The sequence below is a fragment of the Gopherus flavomarginatus genome, chromosome 9 (genome assembly GCF_025201925.1).
Source record: "Gopherus flavomarginatus isolate rGopFla2 chromosome 9, rGopFla2.mat.asm, whole genome shotgun sequence".
NCBI classification, from domain to species: domain Eukaryota; kingdom Metazoa; phylum Chordata; order Testudines; family Testudinidae; genus Gopherus; species Gopherus flavomarginatus.
Window position 1 is genome coordinate 33,476,183 of NC_066625.1, and position 21,398 is coordinate 33,497,580.

A 21,398-nucleotide genomic window follows, 5' to 3' on the forward strand; every position below is an offset into this window, starting at 1 on the left:
TTCCACTCACAGATTCGCTACCAATTTCTCTCCCTGTTCCTCAGAATCAAGTCTAAAATGACTGTCCTCCCTGGTTACTCCCTCCACTTTCTGGAACAAAATGTTATCCACAATAGATTCCAAGAACTTGCTGGAAATGTTGTGTTTTCCCATATTACATTTCCAGCAGATTTCTGGGTAGTCAAAATCCCCAATTGTTACTACGTTTTTTGTTTTGGATATTTCTGGAAGCCTCTGCCCTTGGTGAATGTCTTGGCCCCATGGTTCTCTGCTCCCTGGAAGAATGCTTTCTCTCTCAAGCTCCTCATCAGCCTCCCAGGGAAAATCCTTTCCCTTCCCCCGCTGATTTTAAACATATTAAAACAGTAGTTCACAAACTGTGGTTCTTGCAGGGCACCCACACAGAGTTGGCTGATCACATGCTGCTGGTTCTTCTTTTTGTCAGCTCTTATATTCCATTAGAGGAAACTAAAAATAAACAAACACTGAGGGTGATTTGTAAGAAATTTTGTTAGTTGCCCTGGAGATTATATATGATTTTGAATGACAAGGAAATCAGTCTGTTTTCTAGCAAATACAGGGGGATGAGGGAAAGGAGAGGGACAGACAATTGTGCATGGGAGGTGGGCAATTGTGACTGGGGAGAAATGCCCACAAGAAACTCTTTATTAAGGGGTGGTGCCCACTGTGGTGAAGGTTGCAAACACCTGAATTAGATACAGACCAGGATTTGCTGTTTTACTCTCCCTGATGCTCAGTTTACTCAGTGACACCAGCCATCCCTTGTTCTGTATCCAGGTTACATGTCCCTCTCTCATGGACAAGCTGTTGCTCTGATCTGAGCTGCACTAAATAAATTCTGGCTACATAGACTAACTGGGGCACCCAACCTCAGCCTGAGAACAAACACTGATTCCTGCCTTAGTTTCCCTGTAAATGCCACCAAATGGCAGACAACCCCAGAATGCAGCACTGACCCTGTTGCCTTCCCCAAGTGCAGTTCAGTGTCCAGCTGGCCAAGGAGACTCAGAGGAGGAATTCATCAAACAGAGAGCTGGGCAGGGCAAATCCATTTCTCCTGCTGTTTATAAGGAACCAGAAGTAGGGTGACCAGATGCCCTATTTTTAAAGGGACAGTCCTGTATTTAAGCCCTCCTGCAAGTGTCCTAACTTTTTCTTTAAAACGGTCAAATTGTTCCATATTTTCTGTCTCCCCCCATCAGTACTGGCTGTTATCCGGATCCCTGCTTGCCAGCCACCCGTTCACCAGCGGTGAGTGGGACGGTCCAGTGGCCAATGATGGGAGTGGGTATGCAAGGCTGGTGGTGTGGTGAAGATGCAGTGTGTGGGGCTAGCCGCTCCCACACTCGTCCGTCAGCGCAGCCCCCGCAGCATGCCAGCTGTCGGCCAGCAGGACCCCGTCCCATTTCCAGCCGGCATTGGCTGTGCACTGCAAACTACGGTAGCTGGTGAGTGCAGGCAGGCGCCAAGTGGCAGACGGTTACGTGTCACTTCTGCTGCCCACCCATTGGTCCTTACGTGCTATACCTTTCCCTGTCCTCTCTGTGCTTTGCCCCTTTGTCCCTCCTCCAGCCCCGCTGCTCCTCCATATCCCCTCCCGTGGGGAGCATCCTGTTCCCAACGGTGTGTGGAGAACTAGCCCCTGGTGGGAGTGCTCAGCTCACCAACACTCTGGCCAGCAGGCTCCTTCCTTCTCCCACAGCCTCTGGCTGGGCCAGCACCCCAGGAAAACCCCAAACCCTTTGGCCTGTGGCACTGGCCAGGAGAAGCCGGAGCCCTGCACAGCGCAGGCACAGAGAAACCTCTGCCCCTCAGCTAAGCTGTGGAGTGGTGGGGAAAAGCAGCAATTTCTAGCCTCTTCATGACCTGAACCTGCAGGCTCCACAGCAGCCCCTGGGGCAGGGGTTTAGCATCCTCTGCACCCGTGCTTCCCCCTCCCTGCCCCGGGGTCCTGCCCCCAAGAAGTGCGGGGCTGCCCCGTCCCCTGGGCACTCAACCCCTGCTGAGCCACCTCTCTGGCCAGGTTTGCTGAAGCCCCTGCAGTCAGGTTCCCTGGGCTGTGGTTCACCATGCATCCTGAGGGCTTAATGCCTTCCTGGCTGCACTGTAGCTGGGGGACAGGAGGTGGCTGGGTTATGTCAGTGGCCAGCAGCAGCCTGGAGGTGTTAGCTGCCTTTGGCAGGAAGGGATAAGCTTCCAGCCATATGAGGTGGGAGGAAGGAGAGATGAGCTCTGCAAAGATATGGGCCAGGTCATCCTTTCCCCACCTCCTGCTTCCCTGTGGCTGGAAGCAGCTCCCATCCCTTTCCTCCTGCAAAGTGCCAAAAGGCTGCTGCTGGCTACATTCTGGTGTGAACTCTGGCAGAAATCTGCAAGGGGGGGCATGTTACCCTGAGTGCCCTCCCCCACGTGTTGCCTTGAAAAGATGTGGCACTGGGTACCAGGAGAGGCAGGTCAGTCCCAGGGGCCCAGCCAGGCATGGAGGGTGGAAAGCCCTGGATAGGGAGGGTTGGGTCAGTCAGTCGGTCAGTCCCCCACCCCCTGTGTAAGAGAGGTGTACAGGAGTGTGTATGTGTCACCCCTCCCAGTCTGAACCCTAAAGCCTTAAAGATAAGAAGGTAAATATAAAGATTCCAACTACTCAGTATTTCTTTTTAACAGGAGCTCAGTCAACTTGATGTTAATTTGAATGTTTGTACTGCATAGTTCTGATTGATTGCCATTGAACTCCCTTGAAGATGAGTAATTTTACCAGGTGTCCCTTATTCAGCATAGGGAAATATGGTCACCCTAACCAGATGCAAGAGGCTAGTTCTCATTTTCCAGCTCAGTTTGGAGGCACTGACAATCAGTGTGTAATAGGAACACATGGAGTAATGTTCTGCCTCCCTGCCACTATTCAAACAGCAAGACATATTCAGACTGAAAAATAAGGCCCCAGCCCAGGCAGGCTGCTTCATGCTGATTCTGTCCTGGGAAGCTGGCTGGGGCTAGGGCTGGAGCTAGGGTGGTTGGGACTTCTTAGGAAGGCTGGGGCTGTGCTGCCCAGTACTCCAGGGCTGTGGGGGAGGGGAAACTGTGCACCACCTGCCTGCTCAGTGCTCCGGGGCTGGGGGAGATCGCCTGCTTCCCACCCAGCACTCTGGAGACGCTCAGGTGACTCGGACCTGGGAGGAGGGGGCTGGCAGCCACGGGGTGGGAGGGGGATACTCTGGGCCTTCAGGTGAGCCAGGGGGTGGGAGGGGTGGGCTGAGGGCCAGCTTCCCCGAGCACATGGTTCACTCACTGCCCATGAGGTCAGCTCTGGATAATGGGGGACCTCACGCTGCTTCCCTCACTATATTGCCTTTCATCACAACACTGGTTTAAGTTTCATCCCTCTAGATCACTGTTTTCAGCACCAGTGATTGGTAAGCAGAAACAAGGACTACAAACTGAGTCTAATCAACTCTGTCTTTAAACACTGGAGAAAAAAGATCAAAAGATATCTAGGACTCTTTAAACAGCAGCCACACTACCACATAGGATCACCTGTTCCCATCCTCTCTGATGTGGCTTGCTTGCCTATACAGTAACACCTTGCTTAATGTTGCAGTTATGTTCCTGAAAAATGCTACTTTAAGCGAAACGATGTTAAGCTAATTCAATTCCCCCTAAGAATTAATGTAAAGGGGGGGTTAGGTTCCAGGGAATTTTTTTTCACTAGACAAAACTATATTTTATTATATACACAGTATAAGTTTTAAACAAACAGTTTAATATTGTACACAGCAATGATGATTGGGAAGCTTGGTTGAGGTGATGGAGTCTGTCATAAACAGATAGTTAAGGGTTAATGTCTCTTTTACCTGTAAAGGGTTAACAAGCTCAGTGAACCTGGCTGACACTTGACCAAAGGACCAATCGGGGGACAAGATACTTTCAAATCTTGGTGGAGGGAAGTCTTTGTTTTGTGCTGTTTGTTTTGTTCTCTCTTGGGACTAAGAGGGACCAGACATGCAACCAGATCTGTCTCCATTATTTCAAACAGTCTCTCATGTTCAAAATAGTAAGTACTGGCTAGAAAAGGTGACTTACTTTTATGTTTGTTTTCTTAATCTGCAAATGTGTATTTTGCTGGAAGGATATTTTACCTCTATTTGCTGTAACTTGGGCTAGGGGAGATGGAGTCCCTCTAGTCTATGTATAAGCTTAGACCCTGTAAATATTTTCCATCTTGATTTTACAGAGATAATTAAAGAAAGAAAAAACAAAAATTAAAAGCTTTCCTTTTTAAGAACCTGACTGATTTTTTGTTTCTTGTGTAAGACCCAAGGGGATTGGTTCTGAACTCACCAGGGAGTGATGGGGGGAGAGAAGGGGGGGGGAAAGGTTAATTCCGCTCTGTTTTAGGATCCAAGGAGCTGGATCAGTGTCTCTCTCAGGGAAAGTCTGGGAGGGGGAAAAGGAGGTGGGAGGAAGGTTAATTCCTCTCTGTTTTAAGATTCAAGGAGTTGAATCATAATGATGTCTCAGGGTAACCCAGGGAGGGGAAAATCTGGGAGGGGGAAAGGAGGGGGAATGGTTTATTCCTCTTTGTTTTAAGACCCAAGGGGTTTGGGTCTTGGGCTCCCCAGGGAAGGTTTTGGGGGGACAGGGAGTGTACCAGACACTGGAATTTCTGGTTGGTGGCAGCGCTATCAGATCTAAGCTAGGAATTAAGTTTAGAGGGGTACATGCAGGTCCCCACTTTCTGGACGCTAAAGTTCAAAGTGGGAATAATACCTTAACAGAGTCAGAGGGTGGAAGAGTGTGGGCTACTTCCCAGGGAATGCCTTACTGCTAAGTCAGAGATTCTCAAACTGGGGGTCAGGACCTGTCAGGGGGTCACAAGGTCATTACATGGAGGCTCACAAGCTACCAACCTCCACTCCAAACCCCACTTGCCTCCAGCATTTATAATGGTGTTAAATATATTAAAAAGTGTGTTTCATGTATTGGGGGGGGGGGGGGAGTTGCACTCAGAGGCATGCAATGTGAAAGGAGTCACCAGTAAAAAAGTTTGAGACCCACTGTGCTAAATGATGAAATAGCACTCAGCTGAGCCCTCAAGGGTTAATGCACTGCTGTTAATGTAGCCTCACTCTGCAAGGCAATAAAAATGAGGAAGGAGACACAGCATGTGGGAGAGAGAGAGAGAGTGTGTGTGAGACGTTAAGTGAGGGGTTACTGTATATATCTCTTTTCTTATGGGTTTAGCTGTTTTATTATAATAGGTTATTATAGGTTTATATTAGAATATTTTTGGATGTAATGCAAGGGACCTACAGGCCACATCTTGTATATTGAACTAAGGCAAAGTTAGCGTACATACGCATGGGACCTTTCACCCAGATAGGTGGTGGTGAACTAAAGCCTAAGGTCCATATATGGCTGCAGCCTATAACATAGATAGCGTGACAAAATTCCTCCTCTACCTTGGTGGGTCCTGCACTTATTGGCAGATTTGCACACCTCAGTGATCTTCCCCACAGTCTGGGTCAACTCCTATTGTGTCTGATCAGGAGTTGGGAGGTTTGGGGGGAACCCAGGCCCACCCTCTACTCTGGGTTCCAGCTCAGGGCCCTGTGGATTGCAGCTGTCTATAGTACCTCCTGTAACAGCTGGATGACAGCTACAGCTCCCTGGGCTACTTCCCCATGGTCTCCTCCAAACACCTTCTTTATCGTCACCACAGGATCTTCCTCCTGGTGTCTGATAACGCTTGTACTCCTTAGTCCTCCAGCAGCACACCCTCTCACTCTCAGCTCCTTGCACCTCTTGCTCCCAGCTCCTCACACACATTTCTTCTCCTCTGGCTCCTCCCCACCTGACTCGAGTGAGCTCTTTTTTAAATCCAGGTGCCCTGATTAGCCTGCCTTGATTGGCTGCAGGTGTTCTAATCAGCTTGTCTGCCTGAATTGGTTCTAGCAGGTTCCTAATTACTGTAGTGCAAGCCCCTGCTCTGGTCACTCAGGGAACAGAAAACTACTCAGCCAGTGACCAGTATATTTGCCCTCTACCAGACTCCTGTATGTACGCACTCCCCGTCCGTGGCCCCACCAAGTCGTGGGATCTCCTTGTCAACCTCCTCTTGGCCCCGGCCAAACTAGCTATCTACAAAACCAGGGAGAGAAGGTTGGCCGACGGGATTTCCTGCGACTGTGGGACCTATTTCTGCTCCTCCGTCCGTTCACGCATCCTGGCAGAGTTCCTCTGGGCGGCGTCCACTGGTTCCCTTGATGCCTTCGAGGAGCAGTGGGCGTTGTCCAGGGTTCTCTGCTTGGTGTCCCCATCAGGTTCCCTTCGTTTAGCCCTGTGACCTCACTCCTGATCCTGTTTTTTTTCATTAGTTGTCCCGCGGATTTAGTTGGTGTCACAGACCTGTGGATCCTCCCCTTAGGCTGGGGGGAGGTCCTTTAGAAGTGGACGGGCTTTGCCCACCCACCTCCTGGATACCAATAGGACCAGACTCCTGTACCCCACTGGCCAGGGTCTGTCACAATAGATAAAGGATGCATTGAAGCAGGTTGGTATAAGGGAACTTCCTAAATTCATGACCTCTTTAAACTTACCAGATACACCACAAAGAACTTGGAAAGAACCAAAATAACCAGTTAAACCAGAAATAACAGATGTGGGAATGAGCTAAGGTCTATTAATATGTATGTATATGTCATAGGTATGTACAAACATACCAGCCTATAGAGTAAGTATACCCCAACATTTCTGTGGGTGAGGAAACTAAGTTTGGACATAGGAGGATCAAGCTCTGTAAGAGGGGTGAACCATCATGTCACGGAGGCTTCTTCATTCTTAGTTCTTTGTTTATTATCATTTTGTCTATTAGCCTATTAGTCTGTTAGGTCTTAATTGTAAATTTTAAGTCAGTGAGTTAAGTAAAACTCTGTTAGCTTCTTTAGTCATCATAGCTCTTAGCTTTTTAGCTTCTCCTAAACACTACACCTCCCAGCCAAGAATTGAGGAACCTGGACCTGAACTTTCTTGGCATGTCAGAGGCGAGGCTGATATTTTGTCTCTTACCCCCAGGTTATCAAGGAAGGGTGTGAGTATATTAATCCAAAGCTTTATACTATATAATATCACATGTATCTCTAAAACAATATTATTTCCTTTGTAACTCTGATTATTTTACCATTTGATTACTGTTTGATTACTATTCCACTTAGCTCAATAACAGTCTTTAAAGCTGCATTTGTCTCAGTGTTAGCATCCTTGTCAGACATACCGAGGGTCCCTGTAAACTCTGTGTAGTCTGATTCTGGGAGAACATTATTATCTTCTGATCAGATTAACTGGTGAGTCTATAACCCATATTATCTAAAACAATAATATTAACCTCCTTAAATCAGGCAACACTTTTACTTGAATTTGGCATCACTACTCCCTGCTTTGTGAGTGAAGTTTAATATAGGATGCCCCCTGTTGCAATTATTAATAATATTAGAAATTATTAATATGGGAAACCACCAGACACTAACTTAATATTAAATTCCTTTATGGAGTCCAAAAGCCAAATGGACTTTTATACAATTGCTCTAAACATGCCTAACAGCCTAAAAGTAAGTCACCTCTACACTCAAACAGTCACAAAACATTTATAAGTATGTGATCAAGAAACTTACAAACAGGCATAATCTAGTGGTGCTTAGACCCATATTGTTCCGCTCCGATGTGGTCAGGCAGGTATTAGCAATTAACCCCTAAAGAGTTTATTGTTTTATACCCTTCAACAAATAAGTAATGTCACTACCAAGTACTGACTTCAGCTGAAAATCAGTTTGAGGTAGTTTACCCTTCATTCCAGTTTTAATCCAGATAAGATTTACAATCTCCTTCCTCTCCAAGGCCCTTCCTCCCCTGCTTCATGCTAACCAAAAGTTTTTCCATTGCACCTGGGTTCACATAGGAAGGGTCATGTTGGCTCATTTTACAACCATCTGCAACCATCCCTGTCAGTGAGAGGCCTTTTTTTTTCAGTAACCGCTCCTTATCTCATCAGTTATTCTTTGAACCAGACATCCTCCTGACTTCATTCCTTCTGGCCTTATACTGAGCAATCTGAGCTGTGGAGCCTTCCTCCCTCAACCCAGCTGCCCAGGAGCTGGACCTACTGGCTGCCTCTGGGGTGCAGCACAGAGCCAGGACAGCAGGGAGCCCACCTTAGCCCCACTGCGCTGCTGATCAGGAGCCCCCCAAAGTACACCTGTGCCCCAACCCTGAGCCCCCCCAAACCCAGAGACACCTCCTGCATCCCAAACCCCTCATCCCCAGCCCCACCCCACCCCTGAGCCCCTCAAACCCAGAGCCTCCTCCTGCACCCCAGAGTGCACAACCCCAGAGTGCACACCCCCAGCCCAGAGCCCTCACCTCCTCCTGCACCTCAATCCCGGGCCTCAACCCACAGCCAGCCCCCTCCCACATTTCAAATCCCTTGGCCTCACCCCCCAGCCTGAAACCCCCTCCTATATCCCAAACCCTTCATCCCCAGCTGGAGCCCTCATCCCCTCCTGCACCCCAACTCCCTGTCTGGAGCCCCCTCCTACACCCTAAACCTCTCATTTCTGGCCCCACCTCAGAGCCTGCACCCCCTTTAGAGCCCGCACTCCAAGCCGCTGCTCCAGCCCAGTGAAAGTGAGTTAGGGTTGGGGAGAGCAAACCCCCGAGGGAGGGGGAATGTAGAGAATGGTGGGACGGGGCCTTGGGGAAGGGGTGGGGCTAGGGTCTTTGGTTTTGTGGGATTAGAGAGTTGGTAACCCTAGCAGACACCCCAAACTGGTGCTGTGTTCTATAATTAGAGTTCATCAACCCAGTAACACGTGTGAACTCCTAGATCACTGTAACAATCTTACCATGGAGTCACAGACAGTCCCTTTGGGCTCTCTAGTCTATCTTACCTGTTACAGATGGGAGGAGAAAGCTCCTTTTGACCCTGGCTTACATCTGTTTGTATGTACGTATATGTAGATATGCAGCAGGTGTTGTCTGTAGGGCGAGGCTTGTGCCAATTGGTGTTTATGGTAAAAACAGACTGGTAGATTTTCGCCTAGCTTGTCAATGTTCTTGACCATTTTTCCAGGCTGCTGCCAGTGTACTATTGTACTCCATAGAATTAGCTTTTCAGAGCGCTACCATGGGGATTGTACAGGACTTTTGCCCATGGCATAGAATATCTGAGGTCTAGGGTCCAGAATAAAGTAGGAATCTTAGATTCTGGAGCTCAGGTTAAGGTGATGGGTCCACTGAGAGCATGTAATTAACAATAACTTAGATTGCAAGCTTTATGGGGCATAGAACATCTTTTCTTTGTTCTGTATTTGTACAGCACCTAGTTCAATGGGGTCCTGGCCCATGAATAGAGCTCTTATTTGCATTTCTGTAGCACCTAATAAAAATAAAGCACGTGGCTTTCCTACCCTCCCCCAAACCACAGCCTGCACTACAGAGGGCCCCTTCCTGGGGCTGAGCTATCAAAGCAACTCATGATGAAACAGCACTAATTTCCGCCCCAAAGCCTTTTCCCAGGGTTCCTCCCTGAGGATGTCTTCCTCCAGAAAGCCACTGCCCACCCTTATATACAGAGTGGAGTTACTACAGCATCATCTAGTAGGGCCACAGCCTGTTTACAAGGTGAGTCCACAGGAGAGCACAAGCCCCTATCCTGTTAGGGTCTAGTCCAGGGGTGGGCAAACTATGGTCCACAGTCCACATCCAGCCCACCACCTGAGTTAATATGGCCCTCGAGCGCCTGCAGCTCCCGGAAGCAGCAGCATATCCTCCCTCTGGCTCCTGCGTGGGGTAGACAGTCAGGCAACTCTGCACACTGCCCCGTCTGCAGACACCACCCCTGCAGCTCCCATTGGCCACAGTTCCCAGCCAGTGGGAGCTGTGGGGGTGGTGCTTGGGGTGGGGGTAGCGCACGGAGCCCCCTGGCTGCTCCTAAACATAGGAGCCAGAGGGGGGACATGCTGCTGCTTCCGGGAGCTGCAAGAGCTCGAGGGCCATATTAACTCAGGTGTTGGGCTGGATGTGGACTGTGGACCATAGTTTGCCCACCCATGCTTGAGGTAAGCACCACCCGGAGCCTGCACCCGACTCTCCCCATGCCCCAACCCCCCGCCCCAGCCCTGATTCTCCTCCTAACCCCTCGGTCCCAGCCTGGAGCACCCTCCTACACCCCTCCTCATTTCTGGCCCCAACCTAGAGCCCACACCCTCAGCCACAGCCCTCATCGCACCCATGCCCCAACTCCCTGCCCCAGCCTTGATTCCTCCTCCCGCCCTCCAAACCCCTCAGTCCCAGCCTAGAGCCTTCTCACACACCCTGAACTCCTCATTTCTGGCCCCACCCCAGAGCCCACACCCCCAGCCAGAGCCCTCACTCCCTCCTGCACCTCAACCCCAATTTCATGAGCATTCATGGCCTGCCATATAATTTCCATACCCAGATGTGGCCCTCAGGCCAAAAAGTTTGCCCACCTTTGGTCTAGTCCTACTTCTGCTGAAGTCAGTGGAGCAGGAGCAGGGCCCTGGCACAGAAAATCAATGGCGCTTTAGCTGTTGAACAAACTGTCCTTTCGTGGATTTATGCAGCTGAAGGATCACATTACAAACCTTGGACTTTACCTGCAGTGCCAGGCATAAAGCCACTTTGGACAAACTGATTCAGATTTGAGTAGCCGCTGGTAGCCATAGGAAATCCACTGCACCACCTTTAAACCGCAAATGAACAGAGGATAGGGATATTTTCACTGTTAACTCATGAAGTAACCATGGGATGTTATCTGAGTTCTCTCACTTAGTGTTTTAATCAGTGCAACTCTAATTACACTTAGACCCAAATTTTCTAAATAGCAGCCTCCCTTTTGCAGCTACAATTCGCAAAAGTACTAGTGTGCAGGTACACTTGCAGTTGAATAATGAGGAGAGAGAATTTCTTTCCCACCAAAACTGAAGGAATGTTCAAATCTTCTGATGTGCCACATCCTACCCAGGCCTTTCATTTTAGACTCATTACAGGAATAGTAGAGTGTCCATGTTTTGTGAAGCTCCATGTGTAGCATTTGAGGCAAACAATTTCATGAGATATCTGGTAAATATCAAACTCATTTGCCTATAACTAAACTAATCTTAACAAAATCCCGAAGATTTAGTGCTGGTGAAAGCATTATCGTCCCTTATTTGTAGATGGGGAATTAAGATACAGTATAATTAATACCAATGTCATAGCCCATCATAGAGCTGAACATACATCTCCTGAATTGTAGCTCACAGAACCTTAACCACAAGCCACCCCCCATCCCGTTTCTTTTAAATATAGTTTTAGCTATAACACCTCAGTGTGGCTTCCTTGTTCATGCCTCAGGGGATAGTCTTTAAATACATGCTCACATATTTTTTCCCAACATGTTTGAACTGAGGTTCTTCAGAACCACAACACACACTCCTTCCACTTGTTCTAGAGCGGTTAACTGGATGGACATTGTGTACGGATGCCAGACTCTCACCTCCAAAAACAAGTCTTCTGCTCTCAGTTCACCCATGGTCAGAGATTCCATGGTGGTCAGAGGAAATGCTAAAAAAGACACACTGAAAGCGTATCTGTCAAGGCTGATTCTCCACTCTGGCACTTTGAGTGCAGAAGTTGGGGGCCTGCAAGGATTTAAAAAATTAATACTGGCCACTCCAGGCTTGTATTAAACTCCTAACATTACAGCTTTTCTATGACCTTGGATGGGTAGATGCTGCCACCACCCAAGTGCAAAAACCCCTTTGAGAACCCAGGAAGGTGCACTTGGGAATTCCTTCTTGTGGGGTACTCTCAAGCCCCGCACCCCTCCGGGAAGAGCTGAAAAAGAAAACAAAGGAAATCAGCTGGTGCCATCAGCTAATTAAACAACATGTGCACAAACCTCTTAAGACACAGAACTCCAATCTTGTTCTTAAAAAGGGTAAATTTTATTTAAAAAAAAGAAGAAAAAAATACATCTGAAAACTCAGGCTATTGATAGATTTTAAAAGAGCAAATACAAAAATTAAGAATCAAGAATAGCTTTCTTGATGGTCAGCTTAAAGGTTACAAGCAAAACAAAAGCACATGGGGTTAGCACAGAGGAATCCATAAGAAATAAAAGAAATAAACCTCATTCCATCTTCCTAGACATTTCCTGATCTACTTACATATCTGGGGTTTTAAATGAGTAGTTTCTAGGTATGATCTGTTGATTTTTCATACCTGGCCCAAGCTCTTACTGCATAGCTGCAGTGTCCCTTCTCTCCAGGAGAACACCACAGACAGACAAAGGGGAAGTTCCCTCCCCCCGCATTTTAAAAAGTTTTAGCCTTCTCATTGGCTCTTTTGGTCAGGGGCCCACTCTCTTCCTTTTACCTATGCAGGGAGACTTTTTAACCCTTTACAGGTAAAGCAAGTAGAGAACAACTGCTAAGAGGGGTTTTATAGTTAACTGGCTGGCTGGGTGTCAATAAAAGGGAGCCCCCCCATCTCCTTTCATTTATCACAGTATCTCAAGAAAAATAATGTAGACATCACATGCTGGGAGAAGCGAGCCACCAACCAACCTCAATGGCACCACACCCTCCATCAGGCAGTGGCCTGCTTCGAAGAGAAGTGCCTTGCCTTCAAAGCTGAAAATAGAGAGAGAAGGAAGGAAAAAGGAACTTTCTCCCACAGACAGCTGACCTGCCAGGAAATGTCTGTACCTACTGCGAGCAGATCTGTGGTTCCAGGATCGGACTCCTGAGTCATTTCAGGAGGACCCATATATAAATCTGTAGTAGAGATCATCCTGGAATCAAGGGATTGCCGATGATGATGATAGGTTTAACATGCTATTAGACATCATGTGGACCATGCACTAGAAAAGGCCATGACACACCTTGTTCGTGGGGTAAGCAGTTATTTGTGAGACAGCATTGGAATGCTGGAGATCAGGATTCCTGGATTCTATTACTGGCTCTGGATAGGCAAGAGATGTCATGTTCCATTTCATGCCTGAAGAGAGAGGATGTTCTGTGCATGAAGGTGGAGGGAAAAGGAGAAGGGAGGTGATTTTACCTCTGTATACTGCAATGGTGAGACCGATACTGGAATTCTGCATACATTTCTGTCTTCCACACTTCAGAAAGGATTGTTGAAAAATCATACAAGACTTATCTGAGCTCTGGAAAACATGCCATATAGTGAGAAACTAAGAAGATCAATCTATTTAGTCTATCCAAGAGAGGGTTAAGAGCTGACTGAATCACAGTCTATAGATATTTACATGGGGAAGAGATTTCTGATAGCTGGCTCTTTAATCTGTTACGTTCACAATAAACAAATAGAGAAGCTGAAGTATTTTATGTTTTTATCCTTCTGGAAGGTTGCAATGTAACACTACTTTATCTCTTAAGATCCAGAACTTTCACAAACCAGAACCAAAACCTGGCTGCTCCCTAAGGCAGAGAGGCCCAACTCCTCCCACCTTGCTCTAAGTCAGCGGTTCTCAAACTGTGGGATGGGACCCCAAAGTGGGTCGAGACTCCGTTTTAATGGGGTCACCATGGCTGGCATTAGACTTGCTGGGGTCTGTGACCGGGGCCAAAGCCCAAGCTGCACCACCTTGGGCAGTGGGGCTAAGGCTACAGACCCCCTGCCCAGGGGTGAAGCCCTTGGGCTTCGTCTTTAGCTCCCCAACCTGTGGTGGCAAGGCTCAGGTGGTCTCAGGTTTTGGCCTCCCTTCCTGGGGTCGTGTAGTAATTTTTGTTGTCAGAAGGGGGTCAATGAAGTTTGAGAACCCCTGCTCTTAGTTGGCTCTTTGCAGACTGACTGCTGAAAGACCCAGATAGCATACTCCCCTAGAGGGCCACTGTGATGCGTTTGGTCACAGAGAGCCCTTGGGACTGTCACCTGATGTGCTGAAATTACCTCTGAGCCCATTTTTCCTGATGGCTTGGGACTCCAGAACCCTGCCTTGTTGAGCCAGACACACTAGTCTGCTGCAACACAGACGCAGATATGAACCATGCCCCCAAAGCTGTAGGCTTTAACCGAAAACCACTCAGCAGGTTACCTATCTCCACTACACAGATACCCAGTTCCCAATGAGATCCAAACACCAAATAAATCCATTTACTCTGTATAAAGCTTATACAGGGTAAACTCAAACTGTCCGTAACACTGATCCAGAGATATGCATAGCTATTTGGTCTCCTAGATATTAATCACTTACTCTGGGTTTACTGATAAACAAAAGTGATTTTATTAAGTATAAAAAGTAGGATTTAAGTGGTTTCAAGTAATACCAGACAGAACAAAGTAAGTTACCAAGCAAAATAAAACACCCAAGTCTAAGCCTGATACATTTAAGAAATTGAATACAGGTAAATCTCACCCTCAGAGATGTTCCAATAAGCTTCTTTCACAGACCAGACTCCTTTCTAATCTGGGCCCAGTCCTTTCCCCTGGCACAGTCCTTGTGAGTTCCAGATCAGGTGGTAATTTCTCAGGTAGGAGATTTCTCATGACTGGCAGCCCCCTTTGTTCTGTTCCACCCCCTTTTTATGGCTTTGGTACAAGACGTGAATATTTTGACTCTCTGGGTCCCCACCCGTCCTTCTAAATGGAAAAACACCAGGTTTAAGATGGATTCCAATACCAGGTGACATAGTCACATGTCCTGTGAGACCCTAAGCCTCCATTCTTTCCAGCCTGACTCACGGGAACACAGGAAGGCTTACAAGTAAACAGAGCCATTTACAACCAATTGTCCTGGTTAATGGGAGCCATTAAGAGTCCAAACCACCATTAGGGGCCCACACTTTGCATAATTACAACAGGATTTCAGAGTAATACTTCATATTTCCAGCTTCAGATACAAGAATGACACATTCATACAAATAGGAAGAACACACTTAGTAGATTATAAGCTTTGTAACGATACCTTACAAGAGACCTTTTGCGTAAAGCATATTCCAGTTACATTACATTCACACTCATAAGCATATTTCCATAAACATATGGAGTGCAACATCACAACCACTACTAACCTGCAAGCAGGACCAGGAAAACCCCTAAGAATTTAAAGTGATATGTTATAATTTTAACACAATTTTCAATACACCACACAATCTGTCAGAAAATGGCAGAATGAGATCCATTCTGAAGCTGAAACTAGACAAATTCAGACTAGAAGTAGGGTGCACCTTTTTAACATGAGGTTAATTAACTATTGGCATAACTTACCTAGGGACATGGTGGATTCTTTCTAAAACATCAGCTCTAGCTCAAACACAAGTTATAGGTTTGATGCAAAGATTACTAGATGAGGTTCTTTGGCCCGTGTTATGCAAGAAGTCAGACTTAGATGATCATGATGTCCCTTCAGGCCTTCATTTATTAATATATGAAAACTACAGTCTAGTGGTTAGAGATAGCCAAGCACAGTTTTGGCACGCTCATTCTGACAGGCATTGTGGCAAAGTGGAAATATCTGAGTCTCTCACAACAGAGACCTGGTTTTTATTCCCATCTCTGCCTGAAGTGAAATTGTGCAAGCTCTCAGTTATCATCACAATGAAACAGATACATAATAGTTGTCTTTCCTCAAAACAATTGTGAAATACGCAGATATATTAACAGAACAGCTGGGACTAGAACTCATGGTTTCCTAGTTTATAGCACATTCCATATAGGAGAAAGTCAGTCCCATTCATATAGTATTTTATTCATAATGTGGGCAGGCGTGGCAGAACTAAAAGGGGACCTTTAAATCACTGCTGGAGCCCCATAGTAGCTGTAGCTGCAACAGCAGCTGGAAGCCCTGGGGCTCTGGTGGCAATTTAAAGGGCCAGGGGCTCCAGCCACTGCTGGGAGCCCAGGGCCCTTTTAAATTGCCTGCCTGGGGAAGCTGCCCCCTGCCAGTATGGTCGGCTGTGTACTGGCTCTTGCCAGTAAACCGTACCGTACGGGACCAGCTTACTTTCACCTCTGAAGGCAAAAAACTTATATACTGTCTGTCATTGACAGTATGACAGCATTTATTGGGAGGAAATCTGAGCATCTGTGTACAGGAATAGCACCTGCTTCCACCAAAACTATTTGGAAATAGTCTTGGAATACTGGCAAAGTTGAAATTTATAACAGATAACCAAAAATCTGGGAATTCAGTCACTGAAACAAAAGGGATTGAGATCTTCATTTGATAAATCCTACCAAGATCCCAAGATCCTAAGCGGGATAGAGTCATCTATCTGCCATCCTGACCAGGAAAACCGAGAAGGGTGCTGCTTGTCTGGAGCTAGGATTCATGATATGATGGGGAGACTGCCAAGACTCATCAAGCCCTTGGATCACTACCCCTTCCTGCTTCTCCACACGGGGAACCAATGATGCTGGGACCAGTCCTTTCCCCTGGCACAGTCCTTGTTAGTTCCAGCCCTGGTTCTCATGGGGTACTTCTCTCCAATTATACTAACAGCTTCTCTTTTCTCTCCAAATGCTCCATCCTCCCGCTGCCCACAGTGCCTCCTGGTCTCTGGCTCTGGCTCCCAGCATACATTCCTCTCCACACCTCAGGCCCCTACATGACTCATCTCCCTGCACCAACATTTCCTCTTTGTTTAACTTGACCATCCTCAGCAAGGCATTTTTCATTCTCTGTGAAAAGAGAAAAGCCTTATGGACTCAAAGCAAGAAACATGCCTGGCTACTATCTATTGGGAGACTCTGGAGGGATATCTGACATGAAGCTTTCAGCCCCCGTTTTTAGGGTTTCCCTCCCATGTGGATTCTCTGATGTCGAATGAGAGCAGAGCTCACAGTGAAGCCCTTCCCACAGTTGGCACATTCATAGGGTTTCTCCCCAGTGTGGATTCTCTGATGCTGAATAAGGTGTGCGCTCTGACGGAAGCTTTCCCCACACTCGGTACACTCATAGGGCTTCTGTCCTGTGTGGATTCTCTGATGTCGAAGAAGGGCTGATCTCCAAAGGAAGCCTTTCCCACAGTCAGCACATTCATAGGGCTTTTCCCCTGTGTGGACTCTCCGGTGCTGAATCAGGTGTGAGCTCACTGTGAAGCTTTTCCCACACTCAGCACATTCATAAGGTCTTTCCCCTTTGTGGAATCTCTGATGCTGAATGAGGGCAGAGCTCACACTGAAGCTCTTCCCACACTTGGAACACTCATAGGGTCTCTCACCCGTATGGATTCTCTGGTGCTGAATAAGATGTGAGCGCTGCCGGAAGCTTTCCCCACACTCGGCACATTCATAAGGTTTCTCTCCAGTGTGCGTTCTCTGATGTTGAGTAAGAGCTGAGCTCACACTGAAGCTCTTCCCACAGTCACCACATTTGTAGGGTCTCTCACCTGTGTGCACTCTCTGGTGCAGGATAAGCTGTGAGTTCCCAATGAAGCTCTTGCCACACTCACCACATTTATAGGGTTTTTCTCCTGTGTGGATTATCTGATGCCGAATAAGTTTTGAGCTCATACTGAAGCTTTTCCCACACTCGGTACATTCATAGGGTCTGTCCCCCGTGTGCTTTGTCTTATGCTGAATAAGGTGTGAGCGCTGCCGGAAACTTTCCCCACACTCGGCACATCCAAAAGGTTTCTCTCCGGTGTGAATCCTTTGATGCTGTCTGAGGTTTGATCTCAGCCGGAAGCTTTTCCCACAGTCATCACATATTACTGGTTTCTCCATCTTGGGATTTCCCAGCTGGATAATGTCTGGCAGTTTCCTAAAATCTATTTCACATGCAGTTGATTTACATCGTCTCTTCCCTGGAGGAGTTCTTTGATGCCTTTCTGATCTGTGCTGACCCTCACAGGCTTTATCCTGCTCAGGACTCTGGGAAATATTCCTTTGGGATGCTCCTGATAATGTGTCATGTGGTTCCACTGACTCATGACTGTCCTGGTGCAGATTCTCCTCCCCATTCTCATTCACAATCCCATCACCTGTTAGAATAAAATGAGACTCTAGAGATGAGTCATTGGAGAGAAAGAAAACCTTGGGAAAGGGAACAGACAGGGAATATCATATTTCCATATGAACATGTGGTACCTACTGTTTTTACAGGTAACCCATAAGATAGTAAAAGAGTGGTCCTGCCCTCAAGCCTACTGAAAAGAACCTTCTGAATATACAGTAGAGCAGAAAAGCACCATTAACAAATGTATAGGAAATGTTATAAATTAAGTTATATTGTTTAAAGAGAGAATTGATTTTTTAAAATTTAGTTAATTAAATGAAATCAAGTTGACCGCAGCTCCAGGGACACACAATCAAGGATCAGGGTTCCACTGCCCTAGGCACTGTACAAACAACCAATAAGTAGAGTCCCTGTCCCAGAGCGCTCACCGTCTAGCTTGAAAGAGGGTTTCAGGACTAGAAGGGTTCCAGGTTTCAAACAGGACTAAAATCATGAACTGAGAGCAGATTCTTCCACAAAAGAGAGGGAGAGGCCCTATTCTCCTTTCACATTCCTTCTGAACTCTCAGAAGAAAAAAAATGAGGTCACAGACTCCCACCTGAAGTCAATCAGTATAGCTGGGAAGCCCTCAGAGATATCTGTCTTGAGAACTTGAGTATTGGTTACAATAGTGGGACAAAATGGTGTGAGCTCACAGCATTTCTGGGGGAATTCCAGAGTTTCATTCAACTCACTGACAGTTCTCCAGACAGTTTAGCTTATTCCTCACCTGCACAGGTGCCACTCAGCATATCCTTTTCCTCGTAACCCTGGAGATCAGGACTTCACGGCTCTTCCTCTCGTTCTATGAGGGAGATTATGTCCAGTTTTTGAATTGGAAATTCTGCTCTGGGTAGGAAAAATGAGCAAGACCAGGATTTGTCACATCTTGCTACAAAAAATCCTGCCCCTCTCTTTGCTGGAGGGGACATTTTATCTGCATGGAAAGGAAATACAGTAAATCCTCACTTAACGTTGTAGTTATGTTCCTGAAAAATATGACTTCAAGTGAAATGATGTTAAGCGAATCCAATTTCCCCATAAGAATTAATGTAAATGGGGCGGACTACGTTCCAGGGCAGCTTCCCCTACTCTGCAAGCACCAGGGGCGGGGGGCTCAACCCTCAGCCTGCCCACTCCACCCCTTCCCCCAAGCCTCCACCCTTGACCCACCTCTTCTCCCCCACCACCTCCTTCCCCTTTACTTTGCATGCTGTGTCCTGGCTCCTCCCCCCTCCCTTCTAAATGCCGCAAGCAAGCAAGCAAGCAAGCAAGCGAGAAAGAAAACCAAAGGAGAGAGAAATTCAAACACAAATTACTCAGTTATTTGTGGGCTGCTTGAAAGATATTGCATAGAATGTTTCCACCTTCCAGGAACCAGAGAAGAACCCAGAGCTGAAGTCACCCTGGGAACACCAGAGACCACAAAGCTCCTACTAAATATGGACAAACAAATCCTTCACCACTGATAGCAGAATATGGTCATTCTCCTGTACAATGTCTTTGCAGAGGGCCCCTTCCCTTTCACCTTAAAGGCCCTGCCCTGCCTAGGTTAAACACATGGCTGCTTCCTCACGTCACTGATCACTCTCTTTTTCGGTCCTTAAAGAAAGAGACTTTGGGAGGACTAGAATAGATAGAAGAACAGAGAGAGACCACTGAAGCAAGCTTCACCATCATGGCTGCCACACACACACACCCCCACACACCTTTTGGGACGCTGGGTTTTTGTCATCCTGAGAGATGTCCTGACCAGACCAGGCCAGCAAGAGGGATCCAAATGACATCACCTTCCCTACCAGCTCTAGCTGAATCCAAAATACTACCTGAGATGAAATGGGATGGATCTTTAACACAATAGCTCTAGCCTGCCTCAATTAACTTCTTGTCTTTTCCCCAAAGGATAGTTATTATCATCTTTGATACTATCTACGAGACTGTCAAACAAGGGGGGGGGGTTGCTTCTAAAGCTCTCTCCAGCTAGAGAGAAAGGGAAGAAGATATGTTGTTAAAATGAAAGCCTTACTTAATATTTACATTTCAACACTTTAATTGATTTTCCTTTTTTGTATCTTTAATAAAAGGTTAAAAAGGTGCATTTGCCATTGTACTAAGCAGGCTGAGGTCTCTGTATACCAAACCTCAGACCTTCTTACTGTTTAGAGACTGGGTTATCTTAACATATATTCCATCTAAATTAATATAACAGGTGATCTGGAGTGACACACAGGAAGCTGATCTACAACCTGTTAGGGTGATAAAGGGTTTTGGTCCATTTTAAAGTTAAAGTCTCAGGCTTTCCTTGGGCGCAGATATTCTAAACTCTGATATTGAAAACTGCTTGGTCCCTTTACTACAATGCAGACCTAGCATCTTCTCTGGGACTGAATGAACCAAGACATTTCTGTAACCTCCCTTTAACAGACTGAACAAATGTCTGTAGAGGAGCAGAATAAAACGCTACACTGTGGGGAGTTTCCCTGATAATGTCCCTAAGAGCAGTACATTTCCTTTGCAGCATGGTTACCAGGCAGAGATAGGGCACTGCCTTTTTACTCTGCTCCTCTCAATCTGCACAGTGATGATGCAGTAACAGGACTGGGCAGCACTGGGAGCTCCTCACTTCTCATTATTTTTCCTGTCTCTTTCAGTCTCTCTTCCTTTCTATCTCCTCCCACTCTGCTGGGAGATTTGGTGACTCCCATTTCCGGGGGCATTGGCTCTCCCGCACCTGGATTGGTTCCTGCAAGTGCTAACAGGGCCAAAAACCTGTGTGTGCCAGTAAAGTCAGCAGACCTGAGACGTACAGTCACACATGGAGGTGGAAGGGGCAGTTCTACAGTCACGTTCCCCAAGTTCTTTCGGTTACCTGGAGTCTTCAGCTCCGAAGGAAGCTAGTGACTGTCCCCCACCTTGCTTGGAACAGAAAAATCTTACCATGCAAAACAGGAAGAGAGTGAACAGCAGCTAGCGTGCTCCGGCTCCTGGGAAAAACGAGGCAGCGGCAGCACAGCACACATCAGTCTCAGCAGCTGCAGCAGCACTAGCCTTTCTCACGTGACAGCCGTAACGCTAAGGAACCAGGAATTGTCATGTGACAATAGCAGCAACTCGCAGACTCCCTTTCTCCCAGAACCGAACCAGGGATGTGTCTAGCTGCAACCACAGGCTCATTTTGTTGTTCTTTTAATGTTAAATAATAGGCAAAAGCGTAACCGCTCCCTGCTCTGAACAAGACTAAATTAGTGCCAACAAAAAGAATGATTTTATCGTATGGAAGTTAGAAATCGCTACGTTTGATGGGTTCATTCAACAAAACAGTGAAAAAGGGTTGCACTGGTCACAGAAGCAATGAGTTCTGTGT

General features: G+C 46.9%; 1 protein-coding gene across 3 annotated transcripts; it reads right to left on the bottom strand.

Moving 5' to 3' along the window:
- Window positions 1-13,083: 13,083 nt before the first annotated feature.
- LOC127058377 (zinc finger protein 501-like) lies at window positions 13,084-21,072 on the bottom strand. 3 transcript variants are annotated; one of them, XM_050968375.1, is made up of 3 exons: window positions 20,972-21,072; window positions 18,765-18,971; window positions 13,084-18,020 (listed from the first exon to the last, which is right to left on the bottom strand). In XM_050968375.1, exons 2-3 carry the CDS (start codon window positions 18,784-18,786, stop codon window positions 16,825-16,827), a joined length of 1,218 nt encoding a protein of 405 aa, XP_050824332.1. In that variant the 5' UTR covers window positions 18,787-18,971; window positions 20,972-21,072; the 3' UTR covers window positions 13,084-16,824. The 3 variants fall into 3 exon arrangements, with proteins under 3 accessions (XP_050824332.1, XP_050824335.1, XP_050824334.1); XM_050968378.1 differs by having other exon boundaries at window positions 18,765-18,883; window positions 20,972-21,064; XM_050968377.1 differs by lacking the exon at window positions 20,972-21,072 and adding an exon at window positions 19,744-20,025.
- Between the last annotated feature and the right edge of the window lie 326 nt (window positions 21,073-21,398).